The 26,664-nt window shown below is 48.2% G+C and overlaps 1 protein-coding gene across 5 annotated transcripts in view; it reads left to right on the forward strand.

Moving 5' to 3' along the window:
• Positions 1 to 26,664, forward strand: part of dgkh (diacylglycerol kinase, eta) — an 85,737-nt gene that overhangs the window by 25,154 nt on the left and 33,919 nt on the right. For all 5 annotated transcript variants that reach the window (XM_057336975.1, XM_057336979.1, XM_057336974.1 and 2 more), the window contains exons 6-12: positions 63 to 165; positions 15,678 to 15,840; positions 15,938 to 16,046; positions 16,375 to 16,514; positions 16,604 to 16,685; positions 17,009 to 17,100; positions 17,178 to 17,277. In XM_057336975.1, coding sequence (XP_057192958.1) covers positions 63 to 165; positions 15,678 to 15,840; positions 15,938 to 16,046; positions 16,375 to 16,514; positions 16,604 to 16,685; positions 17,009 to 17,100; positions 17,178 to 17,277 — 789 coding nt within the window. The remainder of the gene's footprint in view (positions 1 to 62; positions 166 to 15,677; positions 15,841 to 15,937; positions 16,047 to 16,374; positions 16,515 to 16,603; positions 16,686 to 17,008; positions 17,101 to 17,177; positions 17,278 to 26,664) is intronic.

The raw sequence follows: 26,664 nt of genomic DNA on the forward strand, positions 1-26,664 counted from the left end.
TCCTTTATGACTATTTCATCCGGAGAGCTTGTGAATTCTAAGAGTAATTTGTGCTTGGACAGGTGCACACAGCGTGCATGGATATCTACCCGCGCAAATGTCCCCTGGGCCAATGCAAAGTGTCAATCATCCCCCCCACCGCTCTCAACAGCATTGACTCTGATGGTAAGACTGCTTGATTACTTTTGTATAGCAGTGCTGATGTGATTTGTGATTTGGTTTTACTGGTTTTGGATGAAGATTTTACTACAAAAATGATTCCTATGAACATTTCCATGCAGATTTTAAGGTTTTTGCACCAAAAATCAGCTTTTCATTACCATTTTTGCTGTGCTTTTAAGACTTCAAGGCTTACCTTAGAAAGTACATACGTACAGTAAGTACATAATGCAGTTTATTTGGTTTGACGATTCCGAAAGTTTTTTACATTGGGCAGGCATGCTTTTGTAGTCCAAACGTAACTTCCGCTACACATTCGCAAAGAATAGAGTCCCTGTAGATTATTTCTGATAACAAGCAAAAGAAATAACAAGTACTGTAAATGACATCAGCTAGCATGTTAAAAGTATGTCTAGCCAGTATTATTGTGGGTTACCAGTAGAAGAACCGTTACTTGGCTCAACTTAAATGCGACAAAGTTACATGACCCATTCAACTGTAACAGTACGCTATCCATAGCCCACAGATGAGGAGGAACGATAATCACGCGTAAGGTATTTATTATAATAAAAACATAAAGCACAATGGCAAGATATATACACAGTTTTTATGGCTGTGGAGGACACGGACAGACAGAAAAGGACGGGAAAGCCTCCAGGGCGGTGCTCCCGGCACCGGGGATCGGGGGGCCATAGAGGTGCCGGGAGCACAGGAGTCCAGGGGGTGCCGGCAGTTCAGGGGGGCAGGGAGGTACCAGCCGCCATGGCCGTGATGGTGGAGACAGGAGAGCTGGTGCTGATGGCCGCCATGGCCGTGATGGTGGAGACATGAGAGCTGGGGCTGACGGTCGCCATGGTCGCGACAGTGGAGACCAGAGAGCCAGGGATGACGGCCGCTGTGGCCAGGACGGTGAAGACAAGAGACCTCTTCAAAATATGTGCGAGTCAGAGGGTGCTAAGGTGGTGACCAAGTTCCGGTTACAGGTCCTCCGCCGATCTAGCTCTCTCGTTCAGACTCAACAGCGACTTGGTCAGTGTGGGCATATTCATTCAGTGGAAGATCTAACCAATTACATGTCCCTTCACAGCCGGAACTAGAATGCTATTTGCTGACGTGACGCGAGTGAGAGCTAACCAATACTTTTTTTGTTTTACAGTTTTTAGAGAAGTGCATGACATGAATTAAACGTAATGAAGTCATTTTTATTTGAAAGAACAATAAATGATACAAAATGCACACAAAACACCTGTGCTTGCAGTACAATAACTGAGTAAACAGGGCTTGACATTTTCCATGCAATAAAAATGACCATGTTAATTACTCTTTGTTACATTTAACCATCAGCTTGCATTATTTTATTATTTTCGTAAGGATCTTTGCATTGTGTCCATTTCTGTACTTGTTGAACAAGAGACCTCATCTTTCGCTCATAAGTGAGAAGTAACAGCTCGTTCATGTCGTTCACTAACGGTCAGCGGGTCCTTTATGGCGTTATTTTAATGACAAATGTCACGAGCACATTATTACAAGGCGAGAGTGCATTCTTGTAATACGAGCGCGCGAATCTCTCCGCTCGCACGCCGATTTCCTTTGCTCATGCACAAAACTGGACGCGGCTCTCTTATGAATTTTCTCTCCTCTCGCTCAGTGAGCGTGTGCGCACTCAAAATGCGTGCCGTGCGTCCACGAATCCTTTGGTACGTGCTAATTTGCTTCATATCTCTACTCTCTGAGCGGTTGTATACAGTTTTATATTAAAACAATACACCCAAATGCCCAATAAATAGGTTCTTAATGACTTATTTGTCTGTTTCTGTTGGCAGACAACAAAAACTATGTAATAGTGAGTGAACTCGACCACTTAAAAGTACACACCAGCAGTCACTTTCGTTGAAAAGCTAAAATCCATTTGTGTTCATGTTTATGCATCCATACAGTCATCGCTTTTTAAATCAAAAATGCTCAAACAAGGTCAATAAGTGATTAGTTCTTGGAAACACTTTTTGTACATGCGTATCTCATTCACACATCAGTGCGGTCTGAACTGAATGTGCTGCTTCTCCCTGCCGCTCACTAAACAGAGTAGACACAGAGAGAGGCGGTGCTGCGCTGGGAAGGCAAAAACTCGCTCTCGCGGGGCAATAGAAGTAAAGCAGAATGTTTCGCTAAGTCGCCAAAGTTCATTCAGAAAGTAGCTAGATTTGTCGCTAGTCGCTTTTTGAAAAATACGTCGCTAAAGGGGTCTGAAAAGTCGCTAAATCTAGCGACAAAGTCGCCAGGTTGGCAACACTGAAATGCCGTAACTCTCTAGCTAATTGTGCGCCCGCCATAGTTAAACGTTATACACGAAGCAAATGATCAGTGAGTGGCATGACGTTAGTCCAAAACAAGTCAAGAGTAATCGATCAAACGCTTCAATCTACGCTGAACCAATAGTAGGCAAGACCAACCATCTAATTATCACACAAGACACAGAAAAGTAAGAATAAATTCAAGAATAAATAAAAGTGGAAATAAATATATGCGTTAATAAATAAATATAAAAATAAATAAATGCATAAGTAAATGTAAAAATAAAAGGAAATGATAAATAAAATAATCTAAAAATAAAAATAATAAAAAATAAATAAAAAATGGACACAAAAAATAATAAATCAATTTAAAAAATGAAAAAAAAGTTAAAGCTAAGATCAATAATAGCTAAAAAGAATTATTTTGTTTTATCAAACCATTCATTCCTTTATTTATTTTCATATTATTACATTTATTCGTTTATATATTTATTTATTTATACATTTATTTATTTATAATTTTTGCAGGTTTAGTCCTCCATACAGATTCAACAAATTGTTTATTTAAAACAATTATTATACATTAAATATTTATATTCATTAATATGAATATAAATAAAATAAAATATAAACAGTTATATTATTACTTATTAGCCACTACCCTGACCGATCACCAAACACTTAGGGCCAGGCGCATACATCCGATAAAGCCGTCTATAGACACTCTGTATTTATTTTCCTATATTTTATCTCTGAAGCTCTCTAGTGTAGTGTGGAAAGTCACTTTCCCCCAGAGCGTCTTGTCCCGATGCATGTAAACATAACAGCCTCTGGTGGACCATGTACTCGGAAAATTCAAGACGAGAGCAAACAATAACACTGCCTCATCCCTGGCTCTCGCTTTCTCGATTCCTGCCTGCATTATTAACCTGCTGCCGAAGAATCATACTATCCTTGTTTGCACAGTCAGCCCAGCTCAGAGCATATGCCACAAGGGAAATATTTTCAGGATATTGCACATTGTCTTTTATTGACAGCTATATGGATGCTATTTACACATTTCTAGCTCAACATTAGTGTAAAGATGTGTAAAAATAGCCCACTGGCTATAAAAGTACAAAAGCTAAAATTTCTGCCATCAGTAGCATGGGATTCGGTGGTTTGTGGAAAGAACAAAAATGGTGTTTGATTGAGTGTGTGAAACTAATTTATAAATGTTGCTCTTGTACAGTTATGATTCTGTTTTTGAAGAGAAGCAAGCAGTGCAGTTTATTCATTAAAAATTATTTTAGTTATGGTTCTTTTGTCAGAGCAAACCACCATCAGTAATAATCCATCCTGTCCCACGATGCTATGAGGCCAGTTGATACATTCATACAAGCAAAGATTACATATGCCAACAAGATGATGCAGTTCTGTCAATGAGGAAGAGTGCAATACATCCGCTCTAGCGATGGAAGTTCTGCCTTCCAGTAAAAGAGCCAATCAACAAAGTTAAAGACTGAAACTACTCTTTGTGATGTGCTCTGTACTGAGCATTGTGACCTTTTGTGCATTCGCAATAGGTGGAGCGACTTGGAAAAGGTGTTTTTTAGTGCCATTAGAGCTTAAAGGGATACTCCACACAAAATGAAAATTCATGAATTACTCCCCCTAAACTGTTCCAAACCTGTATAAATGTCTTTGTTCTGATGGACACAGAGAAAGATATTTGGAAAAATGTTATACTGAAGGTCTGGAACTTATTGCCGCTTTCTTTGGAAAGGCCCGCCCAAGAGGCCATATGACTGACAAGTAAAGCAACCAATCACGTTTCGTTTTGTGCCGTGTCATATTTAGAGGCGTGGAAATGTCCCTGCAGTAACAGACCGATGTACATTCACGAATGTGTCAAAAGTTAACAGAAACAACAATGATTATAAGTTTATGCCATGAACTTCGCATACTTTTAAGAATTGAGTGTTTAGTCGATCGTGATGAATTCTTATAGCAACCGTTGTAAACACGACAGCTTACTTCTTATATCAGAAGACTTTGTTGTTTCCAGACGGACCGTTAAAGAACGCGACACGCATGTCTCCCGGAAATACTGTGAAATTCAACCAATCAAATGACGCCTTCAAACGTGCTGAAGTGTTTCCAGAAAAGTGTGCCATATGCATCAGACGTTCAGCCAATGGATCGTGGGCGTGACGTCTGAAGCTGAGACTAGCAACTGACATTTTTGGGACATCATTGACTACCATAGTAGAAAAAGATTAAAATATGCCCTAGAACTTTTTGCTTTCCTAAATTCTTCAAAATATCTTTTGTGTTCAACAGAACAAAAAAAGACACACATTTTTTCTACTATGGTAGTCAATGGTGCCCCAGAAATGTCAGTTGCTAACATTTTTCCAAATATCTTTCTTTGTTCAATAGAACAAAGAAATGTATACAGGTTTGTGACAACTTGAGGGTGAGTAAATGATGACAGAATTTCCCTTTAAGAAACATAGTTTGTTACAGTAGGTGTCAGGTTTAATATTTGGTCAGAAATGTTATTATAGTGGGACCTTAGCAAGACTTAAAATGACTTCAATTGCATTGACACAAAACTACTGAAACATTAAAAAAAAACTTTTTGTGTGTGTGTTCCACAGAAGAAGAGTCCTATACAGGCTTTGAATGAAATAAGGGTGAATAAATCATGACAGAACTTTTATTTTTGGGTGAACTTTCCCTTTAAAGGGACTTTAATACAAGTTTAAGTCGTTGCCTGACTGGCCAGCAAGGCAGATGTTTTTGCGGACATAGCCATTGATTCTCTGATAATGGTGTCTTCACCTGGCTTTAGGACATCTGTTGATCAGAACCCCAAAGCATCTCTACTTTTAATTGAGGAGCATTTATTGGATGTAGTTGCTACCAGACACCAGTGTAATAATCAATGGTTGTAAGGTTTACCCTGATACTGATATTTTTTCGATTGGTCCCATTAATTGGTTGGTTAAAATAGAACAAAGGAATATTGGTAGCATGAATTCACTGGATTCTTTTAAGCTGCTATAGCAGAGAGGACTGGTGCTAGATAGAAAGCGAAAATGCATTCAGGGGGAGAGTCCATCACGTGTAAGGAATCCCTCGCCTCAGTGCAAGGTGGCGCAGAGAACTGCATCTTAATTTGCTGAGGGCTGCCTTTGGCACGTGCCGGAGCTTCGTGACTCAATTTGTCTCAGCCTGCCTCAACAAGAGAGTGAGAACAAGGGGAGGAGGGGCTTCTTCTAAACCCAGAGGGGTCCACTGACAGATATCCACCCACGCATGTCCACTCGCAGCCACACGGAGAACACACAAACCTGCACTTGAGGGTGACTGTCAACTGCATTTACATGCAGACTCACAGCTGTGTACATAAACCTAAAGCAATACACACAAATAAATCCAGGTACCGAAACGAATTATATATGCAGATGCGAAAACATTTAATGTAGAGCACATGTTTAGACAAAAATGTTAAAATTTAATTGGGGCATATGGTGGGTCTCATAAACACAGCAGGTTTCGCTTGCAGCTACTGGCCGGTTCTGCAACTGTTTACTGAACATGCTGCATGCATGCACGTGACCGCACGACTGCAAGCATGTGCAATGACAGCTTCTCCCTCAGCTTAGCTCTAATGAAGACATCATAGCATTGAATTATTTATATACATTAGGTAAGGCTGATGATTAGATATTTCATACAGTAGGCTATATGCTTGTGCATAAAACATTTCCACTCCTTTCTCTGATTCATCTTTGTCTAGGCATAAGGAAAACCGTTTCTAAGCAACACAGAGTCAACAAAAAATCTCAGCGTTTTTTTTTTTTGAGTGCAAGTGCTGGCAAAGTTTAGTTCTTCTGACTTATGATCCAGGGAACATACAAACTGTTTAGAATTGTGTCAATTCATTGTTAGACATTTTTAATTTGGTTATAATTCTTTACAACAACATTTCATGTATTACAACACATTATGAACAATTATAATGCATTATACATAAAGGCTTTAAGTAAAGTGTTACCATTTTTTTAAAACATACAGTCTGTCTTTCTGTATACTGTCTAAAGGCAGCTGCATGCTAGAAAAAAACATAGTAATGAATTTCACAGTTCCTTTTCATTATCTCTCTGCTGTCTGTACTAATACTGTAAAGCTGCTTTGCAACAATAAAAAATTGTGAAAAGCAGTATAGAAATGAATTTGAATTTAACTTAATTTTTATCACCGTCTTGAATGGATTTCTATTTATTTCTATTAGCTCATTGCAATGTATTCTGGGATTATATCTGCAAAAGATGTAGGGCTTGCCCAAAGGATGCAATCGGATGTACTGTACCTTTGGAACTGTACACTACACTGTAAAAATTGAACAGTTGGATCAACTTAAAAAAAATGAGTACAAATGGTAAAACCTAAAAATGTTAAGTTGGACCAATTTAAATTTCCCAGGTAAAAAAAACTGTAAAAAATTATGAGTTGGATCAACTTAAAAAAAATTATTCCAAATGGTAAAACCTAAAAATGTAAAGTTGGTTCAATTTAAATTTCACAGCTGACAAAAGTGTAAAAAATGATCAGTTTGGATCAACTTAAAAAATTACTTCAATTGGTAACACTTAGAAAAATTAAGTTGGTCCAACTTAAATTTCCTTATCTGCGAAAAGTCACCATCATGGTGATCAGTGTTTCCTTGAGTTGAGCTCTTGACCCTGACTTTCATATTTACATTTGTTTGCCACTGTGTGTTTAAAGCTCATTTGTTACTTTAAAATCTGTGTGTTTTTAAAGTATATTGTTATGGCAATGCAAATGAGAATTTTATTGACTGGTGTTGGTTGTTAAAATATCCATCATCCTGTAGTTTGATTAACTGATCTCATCTAGATTGCATGCTGTGTTGCTAAAAGAACATTATAGTGGAAGGGAATTATGCATTTTGATGTTTAAAATGATTTGTGAAAACTGGATGCAAATTTAATCGAAAATAAATTTTAGAGGAGTTAAGATGCACACAGACATCAGGAATCGGTGTATGAATCTTAATAATGGTGACAATCAACAGACTAATTCAGATAAACAGATCAACTGAAATGCATGCTGGGAATCATGAATGAGTTTTGTACTATGATGTTACCCAGCATGCATTGCAGCATGAAGCTTTCATTTATTGATTGTCACCGTGGTTGAGATTCATACACTGATTCTTGATGTCTGTGTGAATCTAAACTCTTCAGAAATGTAAGATTAAATTTGCATCCAGTTTTCACGAATCATTTTATACGTCAAAATGCAAGCAAATCCATTTCCACTGTAGTGTTCTTTCGGCAGACCAGCATGCGATCTAGATGAGATCAGTGAATCAAACTACTGAATGATGTACATCTTAACAACCAACATTAGTCAATAAAACGTCTTGGTTACGGATGTAACCTCGGTTCCCTGATGGAGGGAACGAGACGTTGTGTCGAACCGACAGAATGGGGTTTGTCTTGAGAACCTATCATCTTCTGAGTATTTAGAAAAGGCCAATGAAAATTGGCGAATGAAATTTGCATGCCGGGCTCCTCCCCGGATGTCCGGGTATAAGAGGGAAGCCGGCGTGCTCATTCATTCACCTTTGGTCTGAGGAGCCTAGGCATCCTCCCCCGACCGCTGGGGTGGGCGGCCAGTGTTGTGGCATGAGGGACACAACGTCTCGTTCCCTCCATCAGGGAACCGAGGTTACATCCGTAACCAAGACGTTCCCTTTCTGTCGGTCTCTCGACGTTGTGTCGAACCGACAGAATGGGGTTCCTATGGAAGACGCCACAGCACTGAGCCGCGTCACAATCTCTGCGGAGCGACGTTGACTGGCCTGGGCGAGTCAGACGAACACGCTAGCGCAAAATTATGACCTTCCAGTGGAGAGGAAGGGGGACCCAGAGCTTTCCACAAAAAGTTGGGAAGCCCCCTAACGCCGGCCGTCACGGGCGGAGGCCTGATTCTCTAAATGGCGAGAAGCCGCCCGGCACCGTACGGGCCACTGGGTAAGCATTATTCCCCCCGGGGGGGGAACGCTGCAGAGGCCACTACCTACCGTAGGGAGGAATTAGTGGAAACACCACAAGGTCTCACCATCAGGGGAGAACTCATGGGAGGAATGTGCGGACTGCAGGAGTTAACCGCAAGGTGGGAGTCCACCTGGGGAGGTCATGGGTTGCCAAGTTGGGAACCATTCATGAGGATACATCAGACGGAACAGCCCACAGAGGGGGGGTTACCACGTCTGGAGCACTAGGTCCGGTTAGAGCCATATGGGAGATAACTCAGCTGTTCCCCGGCCTAAGGGGGCAGGGCTGCTCTGCCCAGCCTGTCCCCTGGAAGGGTGCTTAGTGATGGATGAATGCCTATTCTTTACCCGAGGGGAAAGAAGTGAGGCTGGATCGCCACTGCTCCCCCCGAAGGGGGAAGGGCTTCCGCAGGCGTACGCCCAACGGCTGCCGGTCCTACCTGTTGCCCTGCAGGACGCGGGCTGACACCGCTTCAACGCGGAGGTTGTAGAACCTCGCGAAGGTATTGGGCGTAGCCCAACCTGCAGCTCTGCAGATGTCTGCCAGAGAGGCGCCCTGAGCCAGTGCCCACGAGGAGGCGACACCCCGAGTGGAGTGCGCCTTAACTCCTAAGGGGCAGGGGCGATCTTGCGACCGGTATGCCAAGGATATGGCATCCACGATCCAGTGCGCCAGTCTCTGTTTGGAGACAGCTCTCCCCTTCTGCTGACCTCCAAAACAGACAAAGAGCTGCTCAGAGCTTCTGAAGCCCTGCGTGTGGTCCAAGTAGAGGCGCAGTGCGCGTACTGGACACAACACGGAAGGGGTTGGGTCTTCCTCCCCGGTGGGGAGCGCCTGCAAGTTCACCACCTGGTCCCGGAAGGGAGTGGTGGGAACCTTGGGCACGTAGCCGGGCCGTGGTCTCAGGATAACGTGAGAGTCTCCAGGCCCGAATTCTAGGCAACCCGAGGACACAGAGAATGCTTGTAGGTCCCCTACCCTCTTGAAGGAGGCGAGCGCTACCAGGAGGGCCGTCTTTATCGACAGGCGAGAAAGATCGGCCTCCCTAGGGGCTCGAAGAGGGGCCTCTGGAGGCCCTCCAGGACCACTTCGAGGTCCCAAGAGGGTACGGGGCGCGGGCGAGACGGATTCAACCGTCTCGCGCCCCTCAGGAACCTGGTGAACAGGTAGTGCTGCCCTAGAGACTTACCAGCAACTGGGTCGTGATGTGCGGCTATAGCGGCAACATACACTTTCAGTGTGGAAGGGGAGAGGTTCTTCTCAAGTCTCTCCTGGAGAAAGGACAGTACGTACCTGATCGAGCATCTCTGCGGGTCTTCTCCGTGAGAAGAGCACCAAGACGAGAAGATGCGCCACTTGAAGGCATACAGTCTCCTAGTGGCCGGAGCCCTAGCCTGTATGAGGGTCTCTACCACCGCCCGCCGGGGGTAGGTCGCTCAGGATCTCCTCGTCCCGTCCAGGGGCCAGACATGGAGGCTCCAGAGGTCTGGCCTGGGATGCCAAAACGTGCCCTTCCCCTGAGAAAGGAGGTCCTTCCTCAAGGGAATCGGCCAGGGGGGAGTTGTTGTCAGGCTCACCCAGCTCTGAGAACCAAGTCCAGTTGGGCCAATAGGGCGCAACTAGTAGCACTTGATGCTCCTCTTCCCTGACCTTGCACAGGGTCTGTGCAATGAGGCTCACTGGGGGGAAGGCGTACTTCCTCTTGTCCCGCGGCCAGCTGTGCGCAAGGGCATCCGTACCGAGGGGACCGTCGGATAGGGAGTACCAAAGCGGACAATGGGTGGAGTCCGGGGAGGCAAACAGGTCCACCTGCGCCCGACCGAACTGCTCCCATATGAGCTGAACCGCGTGAGGGTGGAGTCGCCACTCTCCGCGAGGTGACCACTGACGAGAGAGCCTGTCTGCTGTCTGGTTCAGGTCGCCCGGGATGTGTATGGCTCGCAGGGAGCTGATCACCTGCTGACTCCACAGGAGGAGGCGTCGGGCGAGTCGTGTTAGCTGCCGTGATCGAATGCCACCCTGGTGGTTGATATACGCCACGGCAGCTGTGCTGTCCGACCGGACCAGCACGTGTCTGCCCTGCACGAAGGGTTGGAACCTCTTCAGCGCAAGTAGCACAGCCCACAACTCTAGGCAGTTGATGTGCCATCGCAGGCGGGGGCCCGTCCACCGCCCCGCTACTGCGTGCCCGTTGCACACAGCACCCCAGCCCTGAAGGGAGGCATCCGTCGTTACCACGACGTGTCTTGATACCTGCCCTAGGGGGACCCCCTCCCGTAGGAAGGCCATCGACGACCAAGGGGTCAGGGTGCGCCGACAGAAGGACGTGATGACCATACGCCTGCTGCCGGTGTGCCACGCTCTCCAAGGAACCGACTCTGAGCCAGTGTTGGAGCGGTCGCATGTGCATCAACCCGAGGGGGACCACCCCCGCCGAGGATGCCATGTGCCCCAGGAGCCTCTGAAAATGTTTCAGGGAGACCGCCGGCTGCCTGAAAACCTTCAGGCAGCTAACACTGACCGGGCACGCTCTGTAGTCAGTCGTGCTGTCATGGAGACAGAGTCGAGTTCCATACCGAGAAAGGAGATGCTCTGCGCGGGGGAGAGCTTGCTCTTTTCCCAGTTGACCTGTAGCCCCAACCGATCTAGGTGCCGGAGCACCAGGTCCCTGTGTGTACACAACAGATCTCGCGAGTGAGCCAAGACGAGCCAGTCGTCGAGATAGTTGAGTACCCCACACCTTCTTCCTTGAGGGGAAGAAGGGCGGCCTCACGACCTTCGTAAAGACACGTGGAGACAGGGACAGACCGAAGGGGAGGACCCTGTACTGATATGCCTGTCCCTCGAACGCGAACCGCAGGAACGGCCGGTGTCGAGGGAGGATCGAGACATGAAAGTACGCATCCTTCAGGTCGATTGCCATGAACCAGTCCTGACGCCTGACTGACGCCAGGATGCGCTTCTGCGTGACCATCTGAAAGGCAGCTTGTGTAGGTGCCTGTTCAGAACACGCAAATCCAAGATAGGGCGCAACCCCCCGCCTTTCTTGGGGACAATGAAGTACGGGCTGTAGAACCCGCTGAACATCTCGGCCAGTGGGACGGGCTCGATCGCTCCCTTCACCAGAAGGGAGGCGACCTCCGCCCGAAGCACGGGGGCATCCCTGCCTCTGACTGAGGTAAAGAGGACGCCCCGGAACTTGGGCGGACGTTTCGCAAACTGAATCGCGTAGCCGAGACGGATCGTCTTCCTCAGCCAACCTGACAGTCTGGGAAGCTGAGACCAGGCACCCAGAAACTGTGACAGGGGGACTAGAGGTTTGATCTGCTTCATCGTCCCCCCGGAGGGTGGTTCGATGGCTAGCAGTACGGATTCCTTGCCGAGGGAGGACCCCCGGGGAGGAGATCGGCTCTGCTGTTTTTCCTGCCTGGCGATTGTCTGGCTCGACGCACTGTACGCACGAACAAAACACTTCCCTCGGTGGGGAAAAACAAACTAAACAGAACACGACACAATGTCTTAAATAAGGCAAAATATATAAACTAACAGAACAGGAACACACTCACAAACTTGAACGGACACGACGGTAAATCCAAGGACAAAACACTGGTGTACACAGACAAGGCACAACCACCACATGGAACGAAGTACAGTACAGATACAATGACAGAGCACAGGACAATGAAACATGAGGACTATATAAAGGGGAGGAAATCAAGAGGGAACAGGTGTGAGACATGAACTAATCAACAAGCAATAACGAGGGATACAAAAGGGCGGGAACACAGACAAAGACCGGAGAGAGTATCGAAGACCGAAAGGGTCAAAAAGACTCTCTCCACACATAACAAGGGATCCTGCCGTGATTCTGTCCCATAACCAAGATAGACATGACATGATGAGGTAGAATCACGACAGAAGGCTTACACTGCTGCGGGCCAGGCCGCCTCCTCCCTCCACGCCATGGCCATCCTGCAGGTCCACCAGGCCAAGGCGTTGAAGGAGCTCCACGAGGGTAAGACCGACACAACGGTAATGCAGGAACTCCGTACCACCACCGATCTCGCTCTACGGGCGACTAAGGTGACGGCACGGGCCCTGGGTCGGGCGATGTCCACCATGGTGGTCCAGGAGAGGCACCTCTGGCTTAACCTTGCGCACATGCGGGACGCTGAGAAGGTTCGCTTTCTTGACGCCCCCATCTCGCAGGGCGGGTTGTTTGGTGACACCGTTGAGGATTTCTCTCAGCAGTTCTCGACGGTGAAGAAGCAGACGGAGGCCATCAAGCATATCCTGCCCCGCCGCGACTGTGCCGCCTCCAGGCCTTCGAGATCCCGAGTGGCGTCTGCTTCCCAGCAGCCCTGGCCCTCTTCGACTCCGGCTCCGGTGCCCCCTTCCTAGGCTGCCTCCCGGAAAAGGACATTGAAGAGGAAACCGCCTCCCCGTCAGCAGCTGTCGCGGAAGCAGAAGCGGCCCTGACGGAGAGACCCCAGGGAGATCGAGGCTACTATCGGGCCCGAACCCAGCCACTTCATCGCTGGGTCGGATAGGGACGGTTCCTGCCCCGTCCTACCATCTGCTGGTCCCCTCCGGGGCTGAGGAAGACGATCCATCTCGGCTACGCGATTCAGTTCGCTACACGTCCGCCCAAGTTTCGGGGCATCCTTTTCACCTCAGTCAGAGGCAAGGATGCTCCCATACTTCGGGCGGAGGTCGCCTCCTTGAGCCCGTCCCACCAGCCGAGATGTCCAGCGGGTTCTACAACCCGTACTTTATTGTCCCCAAGAAAGGGGGGGGGGGGGGGGGGGTTGCACCCTATCTTGAATCTGCGTGTTCTGAACAGGCACCTACACAAGCTGCCTTTCAGTATGGTCACGCAGAAGCGCATCCTGACGACCGTCACGGCAATCGACCTGAAGGACGCGTACTTTCATGTCTCGATCCTCCCTCGACATCGGCCGTTCCTACGGTTCGCGTTCGAGGGACGGGCATATCAGTACAAGGTCCTCACCTTCGGTCTGTCCCTGTCTCCACGGGTCTTTACGAAGATCGTGGAAGCCGCCCTCCTTCCCCTCAGGGAAGGAGGTGTGCGGGTACTAAACTATCTCGACGACTGGCTTATATCAGCTCACTCGCAAGATCTGTTGTGTACACACAGGGACCTGGTGCTCCGGCACCTAGATCGGTTGGGGCTACAGGTCAACTGGGAAAAGAGCAAGCTTTCCCCCGCACAGAGCATCTCCTTTCTCGGTTTGGAACTCGACTCTGTCTCCATGACAGCGCGACTGACTACAGAGCGCGCCCAGTCAGTGTTACACTGCCTGAAGCACTTCAGGCAGCCAGCGGTCCCCCTGAAACAATTTCAGAGGCTCCTGGGGCACATTGCATCCTCGGCGGGGGTGGTCCCCCTCGGGTTGATGCACATGCGACTGCTCCAACACTGGCTACAGAGTCGGGTTCCCTGGAGAGCATGGCACACCGACAGCAGGCGTATGGTCATCACGCCTCTCTGCCGGCACACCCTGACCCCCTGGTCATCTATGGCCTTCCTACGGGTGGGGGTCCCCCTAGGGCAGGTGTCAAGGCACGTCGTAGTGACGACAGATGCCTCCCTACAGGGCTGGGGTGCCGTGTGCAACGGGCACGCAGTGTTGGGGCTGTGGACGGGCCCCCTCCTGCGTTGGCATATCAACTGCCTAGAGTTGTGGGCTGTGCTACTTGCACTGAAGTGATTCCAACCTCTCGTGCAGGGCAAGCACGTGCTGGTCAGGTCGTGGTATCAACCACCAGGGTGGCATTCGCTCACGGCAGCTAACACGACTCGCCCGACGCCTCCTCCTCTGGAGTCAGCAGGTGATCAGCTCCCTGCGAGCCATACACATCCCGGGCGACCTGAACCAGACAGCAGACTTGCTTTCTTGTCAGTTGACGCCTCGCGGAGAGTGGCGACTCCACCCCCACGCGGTTCAGCTCATATGGGAGCAGTTCGGCCAGGCGCAGGTGGACCTGTTTGCCTCCCCGGACTCCACCCATTGTCCGCTTTGGTACTCCCTGACCGACGGTCCCCTCGGCACAATAGCCGCACATCACGATCCAGTTGCTGGCAAGTCTCTAGGACAGCACGACCTGGTCACCAGGTTCCTGAGGGGCGCGAGACGGTTGAATCCGCCTCGCCCGCGCCCCTTACCCTCTTGGGACCTCGAAGTGGAGAAAGATTGGCCTCTCCTAGGGACCCTCCTTTATCGACAGGCGAGAAAGATTGGCCCCCTTCGAGCCCCTAGGAGAGGCCAATCTTTCTCGCCTGTCGATAAAGACGGCCCTCCTGGTGGCGCTCGCCTCCATCAAGAGGGTAGGGGACCTACAAGCATTCTCTGTGTCCACGGATTGCCTAGAATTCGGACCTGGAGACTCTCACGTTATCCTGAGACCACGGCCCGGCTACGTGCCCAAGGTTCCCACCACTCCCTTCCGGGACCAGGTGGTGAACTTGCAGGCGCTCCACACTGGGGAGGAAGACCCAACCCCATCCGTGTTGTGTCCAGTACGCGCACTGCGCCTCTACTTGCTTTAGAAGCTCTGAGCAGCTCTTTGTCTGTTTTGGAGGTCAGCAGAAGGGGAGGGCTGTCTCCAAACAGAGAGTGGCGCACTGGAACTTGGATGCCATCGCCACGGCATACCGGTCGCAAGATCGCCCCTGCCCCTTAGGAGTTAGGGCACATTCCACTCGGGGTGTCGCCTACTCGTGGGCACTGGCTCAGGGCGCCTCTCTGGCAGACATTTGCAGAGCTGCGGTTTGGGCTACGCCCAATACCTTCGCGAGGTTCTACAACCTCCGCGTAGAACCGGTGTCAGCCCGTGTCCTGCAGGACAACAGGTAGGACCGGCAACCGCTAGGGCATACGCCTGCGAAAGCCCTTCCCCCTCCGGGGGGAGCAGCGGCTATTCCGCCTCACTTCTTTCCCCTCGGGTAAAGAATGGGCATTCCATCCATCACTAAGCACCCTTCCAGGGGGCAGGCTGGACAGAGCAGCCCTGCCCCCTTAGGCCGGGGAACAGTTGAGTTCAATTTGTAGTTTGAATAGTTATACCTTAAATGAAATCGGAGTATCTACCAAAAACATTTATAATTCTTTTAATTCTTCGTCTTTGACAGGTTTCTGGAAAGCCACCTGTCCCCCATCCTGCGCTAGTCCACTTCTTGTGTTCGTCAACTCTAAAAGTGGAGACAACCAAGGGGTAAAATTCCTACGTCGCTTCAAACAGCTGCTCAATCCCGCTCAGGTCTTTGACCTAGTCAATGGTGGACCTCATTTAGGGTAAGACCAGGATGTCAAAGATATAAAGAATGATTTCTTTCCCCTGCTTTAACAAAATTAGAAATAAAAATCCTAATAATGTGATTCTTTTCCCAAGTCTTCGGTTGTTTCAGAAATTTGATAACTTCCGAATCCTGGTATGTGGTGGAGATGGAAGTGTCGGTTGGGTCCTGTCCGAAATCGATAAACTAAATCTTCACAAACAGGTGAGTGAAAATCTCATTGTTCTTACTCCCGTAAGTACAATGCTAAACATTTCCAACAAAAGATTTTTCAGTCGACACTACACTAAAAGTGAAAACACTGCTTGTACACTGTCAATCAGAAGATATTTAATATTCATTTTGCATGTATTACGAACAGTGGTTTGGAACAATGAGATTTCACAATAGTCAGACTGTGGAAATGAAAACCAAGCAAACAAAATGGCCTGATTTACAGAGAAAAGAAAGAGACACTGACTTAATGAACGGTTGTAATCAGCAATTTTTTGAGCATGCACATGATATGAATCAAACTATGTGTGGTTGACAGTGCCAGCTTGGCGTGCTGCCGCTGGGCACTGGGAATGACCTGGCACGGGTGCTCGGCTGGGGGCCATCATGTGATGATGACACTCAACTCCCTCAGATTCTGGAGAAGCTAGAGCGAGCTAGCACAAAGATGCTGGACAGGTACAAAGCACAAACCAGCACACAATCCTAAGCACATCATACCCATAGCATTTGTGCCTACAATTACAGCTGCCTTCTGTTGTATACAGGTGGAGTATAATGACATATGAAATTAAAATACCTCCCAAACAGAGCTGCCCAGCCACACCAGAGGAGGCAGAAGATGGCCAGGTAGTTGTTATATATTAATATTAAGCTATCATATTTGGTCCCATCTTATATTAGGTGTCTTTCACTGTAAGGACTAACTAAAGTAAAAATGTATACAATGTATCTATTGTGTAGATATGTGTTGTTACTTTTCGAGTATCTACATATAATTAGACTATCCACAGCTCTAAACCCACCCATAACCCTCAACCTATCCACAACACAAATTGTATGCACACAATAGTTATGCTGCATACATTTTTCTTATGCAAAGAGTGACCGATGTTACTCTAGCCCTACTCTTACCATATTTCATATAAGTAACGTAATGTCTGTGGCTTTAGTTTCAGATATCTGCATATGAGGATTCAGTAGCTGCTCATCTCACAAAGATCCTGAACTCAGATCAGCACTCAGTGGTCATTTCTTCATCCAAGTGAGTCTCACACCAGACAGTTGGAAATCTTCCCTACTAAGAAAGGCATAAACTACTGTTTTTTTTCTGTCCTCCAGGGTTCTGTGTGAGACGGTGAAAGAATTTGTTGCCAAAGTGGGAAAGTGTTATGAAAGAAGCAGTGAGGGCACAGAAGAGGCTGATGCATTGGCTCTTAAAGTGAGTCTGTGCTGTTGAACTTCTGCTCGTTCCCCCAAAGCCTTTTCACAGTGACTGTGAGGAATTCTCTAAGACTATTGTCCACTATATATTATTTTATGTTGAATGAATTATTGCTCTACATTCACATATTACTATATTGCTTGAATAGCAATAGCAAATGAATAGCAATAATTCTTATCAATTAGATAATAATGCCCAATATGTAGTTCATCTTAAATCTTTTCCATTTGTCAGCCTGGATGTTTTCTCTGTGGATAAGTTTGCCTCGTAATAATCTTAAAGAGACAATGCAATATTGATTGAGGTAGGGGTGGGCAGTCTAATTGAATTTCTATATTATATTATGATTAATTTGAACTATATATACTGTATATTAAAATAACATATACAATATTTTTGTGTAATATTTTGTTTTTATGATCTTATTTTTTAACAATCCAGTAAATTAAATACTTTATAAATGAATGGTACATAAAAATTTAATTTTCTCTTTTTTTAAATTACCTTAGGCATTTAGCAGATGCTTTTGTCGGAAGCGACTTACAAAGATATTAGAAAACTATAAAGCGATTTGTCATAAAGAGGCTATAAAACAATAAGTGCTTATACCAAGTTACAACAACACCTGTTAAAATAGAGAGATTGTTTACCTATCAACTATTCACGGATATGTTTTAAGATGTTATTAATGTAAAAAAAATGTTTTATGTAAAATGTTTTTAATCTAATGGACGCAAATCAGAAATGTTGCCTTAGCCAAAAACTAAAATTAGTTTAAGTTAGTTTAAGGCACTAAAATTATTAAATGGAAATAAATGAAAACTAAATGAATAAATAAAACTAAAACTGAAATAAAAATCAGGGCCCGTATTTATCAAGCTTCTCAAAGTGCCATTTTTGTCTTAAGTGCTGAGAATTCATGAAATGTACTCCTACTTCCATACTTAAGTATAAAAGCAAGTTATCACATCTCTTAAAGCTAAGAATCACTCTTACTTTCCCAATTATTTAAGACAGCTCGAGAGGTCTCTCAAGTGCTTAGGAGTTGCCACTAGGGGCTTGTGATGGTGCTGAGGAGACAGAGACGTGGTGGTCAGAGGGATTGGCCAATGGAACCGTAGATTCCACATTATACACTCATAAATTCGGTACTCCCCTGCATGGGCGTAATACGCCCTTTTCACATGATGTCACGCATCTTCCGTTCTGCAGCGAAGCAGTGTATCATTACTTCCGCTAGCACTCTAGTTCATAAGGTGGCGGTAATGCACCTATAAGCTGATTTGCCAACCACCAGTAAAACTCAAGAAGAAGAAGAAGTTACTTCCGCTAGCGCCTCAGAATGGAGTTTACCAAGTGGCTTGCACATCTGCCACAAATACGTCTAGATGATGTACAACGTCTTGCAGACAAATTTTCGCTAACGACAAGATCAAAGCTAGAGAAAGGATACAAATTCTTCGTTGAATAGTACCTGTTTGATTATGAAGGTAAGTGTTTTGTTTTCTTTTTGTGTTAGCGAAGGTGCTAGGATAAGTACTTGAATACGTGTTCTGTCAGTTTTTTTCTCACTGTTGTTAAATTCCAGCGCGACGGCAAAACGGAAGTTCTTCTTCTTCTTCTTCTTGTTTGTTGCAAGACGGATGTTATGATCCACTGCTTTGCAAAAAGGTGGAACTTAAGTGACGTCGTTGTGAAAAGGGCGTATTACTGGAGGGACAGGAAGTTGATTGTGTCCCCACCACTTCTTTTATTAAAGTATGAATTCGTAAAAGACATTTATTAATGAAACCACATCTACGCACAATTTTTCTTAATCTAATTTACATTTAATAAACTTTTTGTGCGCAAGATAAAAGGCACGCAGTCCGTACATGTCATTAATGGATGGATGCAATGGATCGTCGTCTTGTTATTCTCTATTGCAGGGGTCTTCAACTACTTTTCTTTGAGGGCCAGATTCCAAAAGTATAAATAGGACGTGGGCCAGTTTTTTTTTTACCATATTCTCATTCTGTTATTTTGTTTTTCTGTTATTTATTGCGTTTTGTTCTTTTTATACTGTTTTTATTGCTTTTACTTATAGGCCATATATTAAAACATGCACACAAATATTGCATCCAGTATTTGTGCCTTTTCATGAAATTAAAAGGGATATTGTCTTTTTAACTGTATTTTATATTCCTTAATGCGTTACTTTACCCAAAAATTGCTACTAATTTACTCACCCACAGTTCTCCAGTACATCGAGATGTGGGTTGCATTGTTTTTTCAAGAAGATATTTATGAAGATATTTGGTTGAATTAATTAATGTTAAATCAATAAAAGTAAAAAACGCAAATACATTCAACACAAAAGTAATCCCTGCCCCTTGTGACGTTAAAGCTTATAAAGCGAGTCAATTGATCTGTGCAAGAAACTGAACGCTATTATCACATCTTCGGGTGAATTCCGATCGCATTCATGTGCCCCACATAGGGCAGATCCTTTGTATAGTTTTGTACTGTTTTTCGTAAATATAGCCGTTATTCATAATGAATGCAGTAATAAAAACAACACCATTTTCCCCTTATCTGAGACAACCGTTCACCCTTCCTATAGTTAGCCTACTTTCAAGGGCACAAAACGCATTTTAGAACACGACCAATCGCGTGCGCAAACCGAGCCTGTGGCTGTGCAATGCATTGCTGATTATAACGTTGTAAATAACATTAAGTTTCTTGGACTGACCGATCAAATCGCTTTATAAGATGTAAAACATTATTAGCCGTGGGAATTACTTTCGATTTGAATGTAGCAGCGTTTTGGACTTTTAAAGATGTGGCATCTCAGGAGGACGTGCATTTAAAGCACACCGTTCTTAAAGTCTCTCCACTTATTTGAAATGTTAAGGCGGGCCAGGTAAAGATGATTGACGGGCCGCCAGTTGACTAGCCCTGCTCTATTGCATTGGATTTGCATTATTTTTGCGCATTCTTGTTGTGCTGTATTGTTCTCAATGGTATGTGTGATTTCACATGCAAGAAAAGATTTTTACCGAAAAAAACATTGTATTTAAAGCAAAAGTACTCTACTAAAGCAAATAAAAACGAATTTCAGCACCGGTTTAAAATGGGTAATTAAGAAATGATGGAAACGTGTTTATCTTTATCAAAGGGTGCGTTTACACTTGGCATTAACATGCGATCTCGGTGATCCGAACAAGCAGATCGGATCTTCAGACAATGAGGACACAGCGCGTTTACACTTGTCAACAAGTGGCTTCCACATCTGATTAACTGATCGGATCTCTATAGTTTCCCGCCCATTATTTTAATAAGCCTGCAATTTAAAAATAGCCCCGGTGCGGGAGATTTCACACAACACGTATAACGGGGAGGATTATGGAGCCAGAAATATGACAAAACAATCTGAATTTGAATTTCGTAAATCTGTATTATTGACAAGTGTTTTTGTCATGAAATAAGCACAGAAACAGCCCAGATGTGGTGAAAACCAAACTTTATTGACTCACACGGGAATAGAACTATATAGACCCAACCGCGAGCATTTCAGCCCGCGGTGGTGAGAGGTGACAGTGTTCGTAGCAGCAGCAGTAGCAACCCGAGTGCAGATCCCCGGAGGGGGCAGAACCCGGCGTCGAGGACGGGGAATGGAGACCCAGAAGAGGAGCAGGGTAGAGAGCCGGGGAGCCTCACTCAGACCGAAAGCCGCGTCGGGTATCCGGAAGTGGATTCCAGCGAGGAAGAGGATTACCGCTCCTCCATTGAACCACTGGTAGCTGACGGCTGTGACTGATCTGGATGCCCACGGGAGCTGCCGGGAGACAGGGATGTACCGAGGTGACAGACAAGGTAAGCAGAAGTAGGAACGTGACAAGACTGTGGCTTAGACAAAACAAGAGCTTCATCAGACGTGCCGCGGCAGCATCTGGGGCAGTCTGAACTGGCCAACAAGAGCAACGGTCAGACAACGGATGAGAGACACAGAGGGAAATATATAGGGGAAACATGACGGCATGTAAGGATAATCAGGTGTGGGGTAATAACCGGGAACGAGTGCTTAATGAGTAATGAGGCAGTAGGGGTGTGGATGTGGAGTGGAAATTCACCAGTGCGGGGAAGTCTAAGGAGACACGGGGCGGGGAGAGAAACGCAGACACCGAGCACGAGACCAGCACAAGGCTACCCACGTGCTCGACCAACAACAACACAACCCATGTGCAGAAATACCCCGACCAGACCAAGACCGTGACAGTACCCCCCCCCACCAGCGCCCCTAGGCGCTTTAGGGAGGGGACTCACCTCGTCTCCGGTGGAAGTCCACGATCAACGACAGGTCTAACACATCCCGCGAGGGGATCCACGACCTCTCTTCTGCGCCATAACCTTCCCAGTCCACTAGATATTGAAAGCCCCTGCCTCGACGGCGGACATCCAGCAGTCTTCTGACGCTAAACGCCGGGATACCATCCACCAGAAGAGGGGAAGGAGGGGTGGATCGAGAACTGGCTGGGTTGAGGTGGGAGGTAACCACGGGTTTAACCCTGGACACATGAAACACAGGGTGGACTCGACCAAGGGATGGAGGGAGCTTGAGCCGTAAGGCCACTGGGTTAACCACCTTGGCGATCCGGAATGGCCCAATGAACCTGGGTGCCAGCTTACGGGAAGGCACCCGGAGAGGAAGGTCCTTGGTAGAGAGCCATACCCGTTGACCACACACATAGGCAGGAGGAGAGACCCGGTGGCGATCGGCCGCTGTCTTGGTCCTCAGGGAGGTCTGGGCCAAAACCTCTCTGGCCCTTGTCCACGTCCGGCGACACCGCCGGACGAACACCAGAGCTGAGGGAACCGCAGCGTCAAGTTCCTGGGAGGGAAACAGAGGTGGTTGATAACCAGACACACACTCAAACAGAGACATACCTGTGGCTGAGGCGGGCAGGGAGTTGTGAGCATATTCCACCCACGAGAGCTGTTGGCTCTACTGTAGGAACTGGGATTGTTGGATGTCAGACAGCGGAGTCTCCGTCCGAGTTTCTGGTTGGCTCGCTCACATTGCCCATTGGTCTGAGGGTGGAAACCTGATGACAGACTCGCTGAGGCCCCGATATGTCGACAGAATTCTTTCGAGAACCGAGAGGTGAACTGAGGACCCCTATCGGACACGACGTCGACCGGAAGGCCATGAAGGCGGAAGACGTGGTCCACCATCAGTTGGGACATCTCTCGGGCGGATGGAAGCTTGGGAAGAGGGATGAAATGGGCTGCCTTGGAAAATCGGTCCACCACCGTGAGAATAACAGTGTGCCCTCTAGACGGGGGAAGGCCAGTAACAAAATCCAGAGCAATGTGTGACCATGGCCGAGAGGGGATAGGAAGGGGGCGTAGCAGACCTGGGGGTGGGCGACGGGAGGTCTTGCTTTACGCACAGACCGGGCAAGCCAACACGAACTGACTGACATCGCTGGAGACCGATGGCCACCAAAACCGCTGGCGCACAGACGTCAGGGTCCCCTTAGTTCCTGGATGGCCAACCAGCCTGGAGGAATGACCCCACTGGAGGACCTCTGAACGCAGCGGAACGGGAATGAACAGCCGACCCACCGGACACCCTTCTGGCGCTTGCACCCCGCGACCGGCCTCCTCTACCCGCCGCTCGATTTCCCAGACAAATGCCCGACGACTCTCTCCTGGGGGAGGATGGAGTCGACGGGACTCTCTTTGTCAGGTCCCTCGAACAGACGGGAGAGTGCGTCTGGCTTGATGTTCTTGGAACCAGGCCGGTACGACAAGGTGAAGCGGAACCTGCCAAAGAACAGTGCCCAGCGGGCCTGGCGGGAGTTCAGTCTCTTGGCTGAACGGACGTACTCCAGGTTCTTATGGTCCGTCCAGACCAAGAACAGCTGCGTCGCTCCCTCCAACAAGTGGCACCACTACCCCAAGGCTAGCCGAACCACCAGCAGCTCTCGGTTACCGATATCATAATTCCGTTCGGCGGGGCTGAGGCGATGGGAAAAGAAGGTGCAGGGGTGCACCTTCTCGTCATGACCGGCACGCTGGGACAAGATAGCGCCTACTCCGACATCGGAAGCATCGACCTCGACAATAAATTGGCGATCCGGATCTGGAAAACAGAGCACAGGAGCAGAGACAAATCGGGACTTGAGTTTATCAAAGGCTACCTGCGCGGAAGAGTTCCAGGCGAACAGGATCTTGAAGGAGGTCAATGCGGTGAGCGGTGCGGCCACTTGGCCAAAACCCCGGATGAAACGCCTGTAAAAGTTGTCGAACCCCAGGAACCGCTGCAGAGCCTTATGAGAGTCGGGAACTGGCCACGTAGCGACAGCCTTGACTTTAGCACCGTCCGGTCCAATGCCTCGCGGTGAGACCACATGGCCGAGGAACAAAATAGTATCGGAGTGGAACTCGCACTTCTCCGCCTTGACAAATAGCTGGTTCTCGAGAAGATGCCGGAGAACCTCTTTGACGTGTTGGGTGTGTTCCTGGAGAGAGGGGGAAAAAATGAGAATGTCATCCAGGTACACAAAGACAAAACGGTTAATCATGTCACCCAGCACGTCATTAACGAGGCTCTGGAGGACGGCAGGGGCATTAGTCAGTCCAAACGGAAGGACTAAATACTCATAGTGTCCCGATGGTGTATTAAATGCCGTCTTCCACTCGTCCCCCTCGCGGATGCGAACTAGGTGGTAAGCGTTGCGGAGGTCTAGTTTAGTAAAGACCCGAGCTCCCTGTAAAAGTTCGAAGGCAGCCGACATAAGGGGTAAGGGGTATATATTCTTTACCGTAATCTCGTTCAAACCTCGATAATCAATACATGGGTGTAGAGAGCCGTCCTTCATCTGCACGAAGAAGAAACCCGCACCGGCTGGCGAGGAGGAGGGGTGAATGAGCCCGGCCTGCAACGAGCTGCGGATATAATTCTCCATGGCCTCTCTCTCCGGAGCCGAAAGGGAGAATAACCGACCCCTGGGGGAGAAGTGCCGGGGAATAAGTTTATGGCGCAGTCGTAGGGGCGGTGAGGAGGAAGAGACGTGGCACGGGACTTGCAAAACACGGTTCGCAGATCGTGGTATTCCTCTGGGACCCGGTCAGGTTGGTGGCATCAACCTGCAACATAGGAGACACAGAGACAGGAGAGGGAGCAGGACCAAGGCAAGACACATGACAAGCAGGGCTCCACGTAAGAATAGAAGTGTTTACCCAATCAATGTGAGGATTATGCTGTGACAACCACGGATGTCCTAATACCAGAGGTGTGGTGGGGGAATCGAGGATGTACAGCTTAATCCTTTCACAATGATTACCTGACAGAAAAAGACTTACATAAGGAGTAGCGTGGGTGATGGTGAAAAGTGCAGCTCCCGTAAGGGTCACGGCGGATGTAGGAGGATGCAGGGGAACAGCAGGGATTCCCCACTCCTGAGCAGTGGCTCTATCCAGGAAATTCCCTTCGGCTCCTGAGTCAATGAGCGCCCGCCCGGCGTGGGTCTGACAGCCGTAGGTGAGATGAAATGGGAAGGTGGTGCATGGCGAAGGAGAGGTTTCAGAGATGGCGCCCACCCGGACTCTCCGATCTATGGATGGGCGTCGGCTTTTACCGGACATTGTGCCACGAGATGACCCGTCTTGCCACAGTAAAAACATAAACCGTCCACGAGGCGCTGCTGCTTCTGAGCAGGGGTATGGCGTGAACGGCCGATCTGCATTGGTTCGGGTCCTGGTGAAGCCTGTTGGACCGCGTTCCCTCCCCGATCAGGCTCGCAATCGATCTCACGGTTGAACTCGCGACGGCGCCAATCCAGAGGAGAAGTGCGGCATCGGTGTCAAGCGGAGATCCGGCTCTCTACCCTGAGACATAGGTTGATGAGGTCTTCGAGGTCCCGTGGTGAGTCAAGAGCGGCGATCTCATCCGCGATGCTGTGGTTAAGACCATCAAGGAACCGAGCGCGTAGAGCCCCCAGGTTCCAGTCACATGCGGCCGCCAAAGTCTTAAACCGGATGGCATAGTCAGTGACGCTGCCCCCCCCCTGAGATGCCCGAGAGAGTTGGGCGGCTGCCTCGTCGCCACGGACCGAGCGGTCAAATAGGCTGGCCATCTCGGCGCGGAAATCCCGAAAAGACCGGCAACAGGGATCCTGGGCCTCCCAAACCGCAATACCCCACTCACGAGCTCTCCCCTTAAGAAGTGTCAGAACGAACGCTATGCGGGTTTCCTCTGTGGCATACCGTCGTGGCTGGAGGGCGAAGACTAGAGCACACTGCGATAGGAAGGCTCTGCAGGAGTTGGGATCTCCGTCGTAAAGAGGCGGGCTGTTGGCGTGTGGTTCGGGCTCACTTGAACTGCCACGAGGCGTTGGATGTTGCGATTCTCCGGCTTGAGCCGATCCTCGGAGGAGTTCCGTCATTTGGTGTTGCAGCGCGGCTACCTGTCCTTGCAAGTCTTCGACCTCCTGGGCAGCAACGGACAGACGGGACGCCTGTTGCCCTAGCAGAATGCCCTGTTGCTGGAGAGCCGCCCGTAGTGGATCCGGTCCCGCTGGGCCGTGAAGTTGTTCTGACCGTTCTGTCATGAAAGAAGCACAGAAACGGCCCAGATGCGGTGAAAACCAAACTTTATTGACTCACACGGGAATAGAACTATATAGACCCAACCGCGAGCGTTTCAGCCCGCGGTGGTGAGAGGTGACAGTGTTCGTAGCAGCAGCAGTAGCGACCCAGCCGCGAGCGTGCCAACCCGCGGTGGTGAGGAGTGCAGATCCCCGGAGGGGTCAGAACCCGGCGTCGAGGACGGGGAATGGAGACCCAGTGAAGAGGAGCAGGGTAGAGGGAGCCTCACTCAGACCGAAAGCCGTGTCGGGTATCCGGAAGTGGATTCTGGCGAGGAAGAGGATTACCGCTCCTCCGTTGAACCACTGGTAGCTGACGCTGTGACTGATCTGGATGCCCACGGGAGCTGCCGGGAGACAGGGATGTACCGAGGTGACAGACAAGGTAAGCAGAAGTAGGAACGTGACAAGACTGTGGCTTAGAAAAAAAAAACAAGAGCTTCATCAGGCGTGCCGCAGCAGCGTCTGGGGCAGTCTGAACTGGCCAACAAGAGCAATGGTCAGACAACGGACGAGAGACACAGAGGGAAATATATAGGGGAAACATAACGAGATGTAAGGATAATCAGGTGTGGGGTAATAACCGGGAACGAGTGCTTAATGAGTAATGAGGCAGTAGGGGTGTGGACGTGGAGTGGAAATTCACCAGTGCGGGGAAGTCTAAGGAGACACGGGGCGGGGAGAGAAATGCAGACACCGAGCACGAGACCAGCACAAGGCTACCCACGTGCTCGACAAAACAACAACACAA

Source organism: Triplophysa rosa, linkage group LG6 (assembly GCF_024868665.1).
Source record: "Triplophysa rosa linkage group LG6, Trosa_1v2, whole genome shotgun sequence".
In the NCBI taxonomy this organism is placed as follows: domain Eukaryota; kingdom Metazoa; phylum Chordata; class Actinopteri; order Cypriniformes; family Nemacheilidae; genus Triplophysa; species Triplophysa rosa.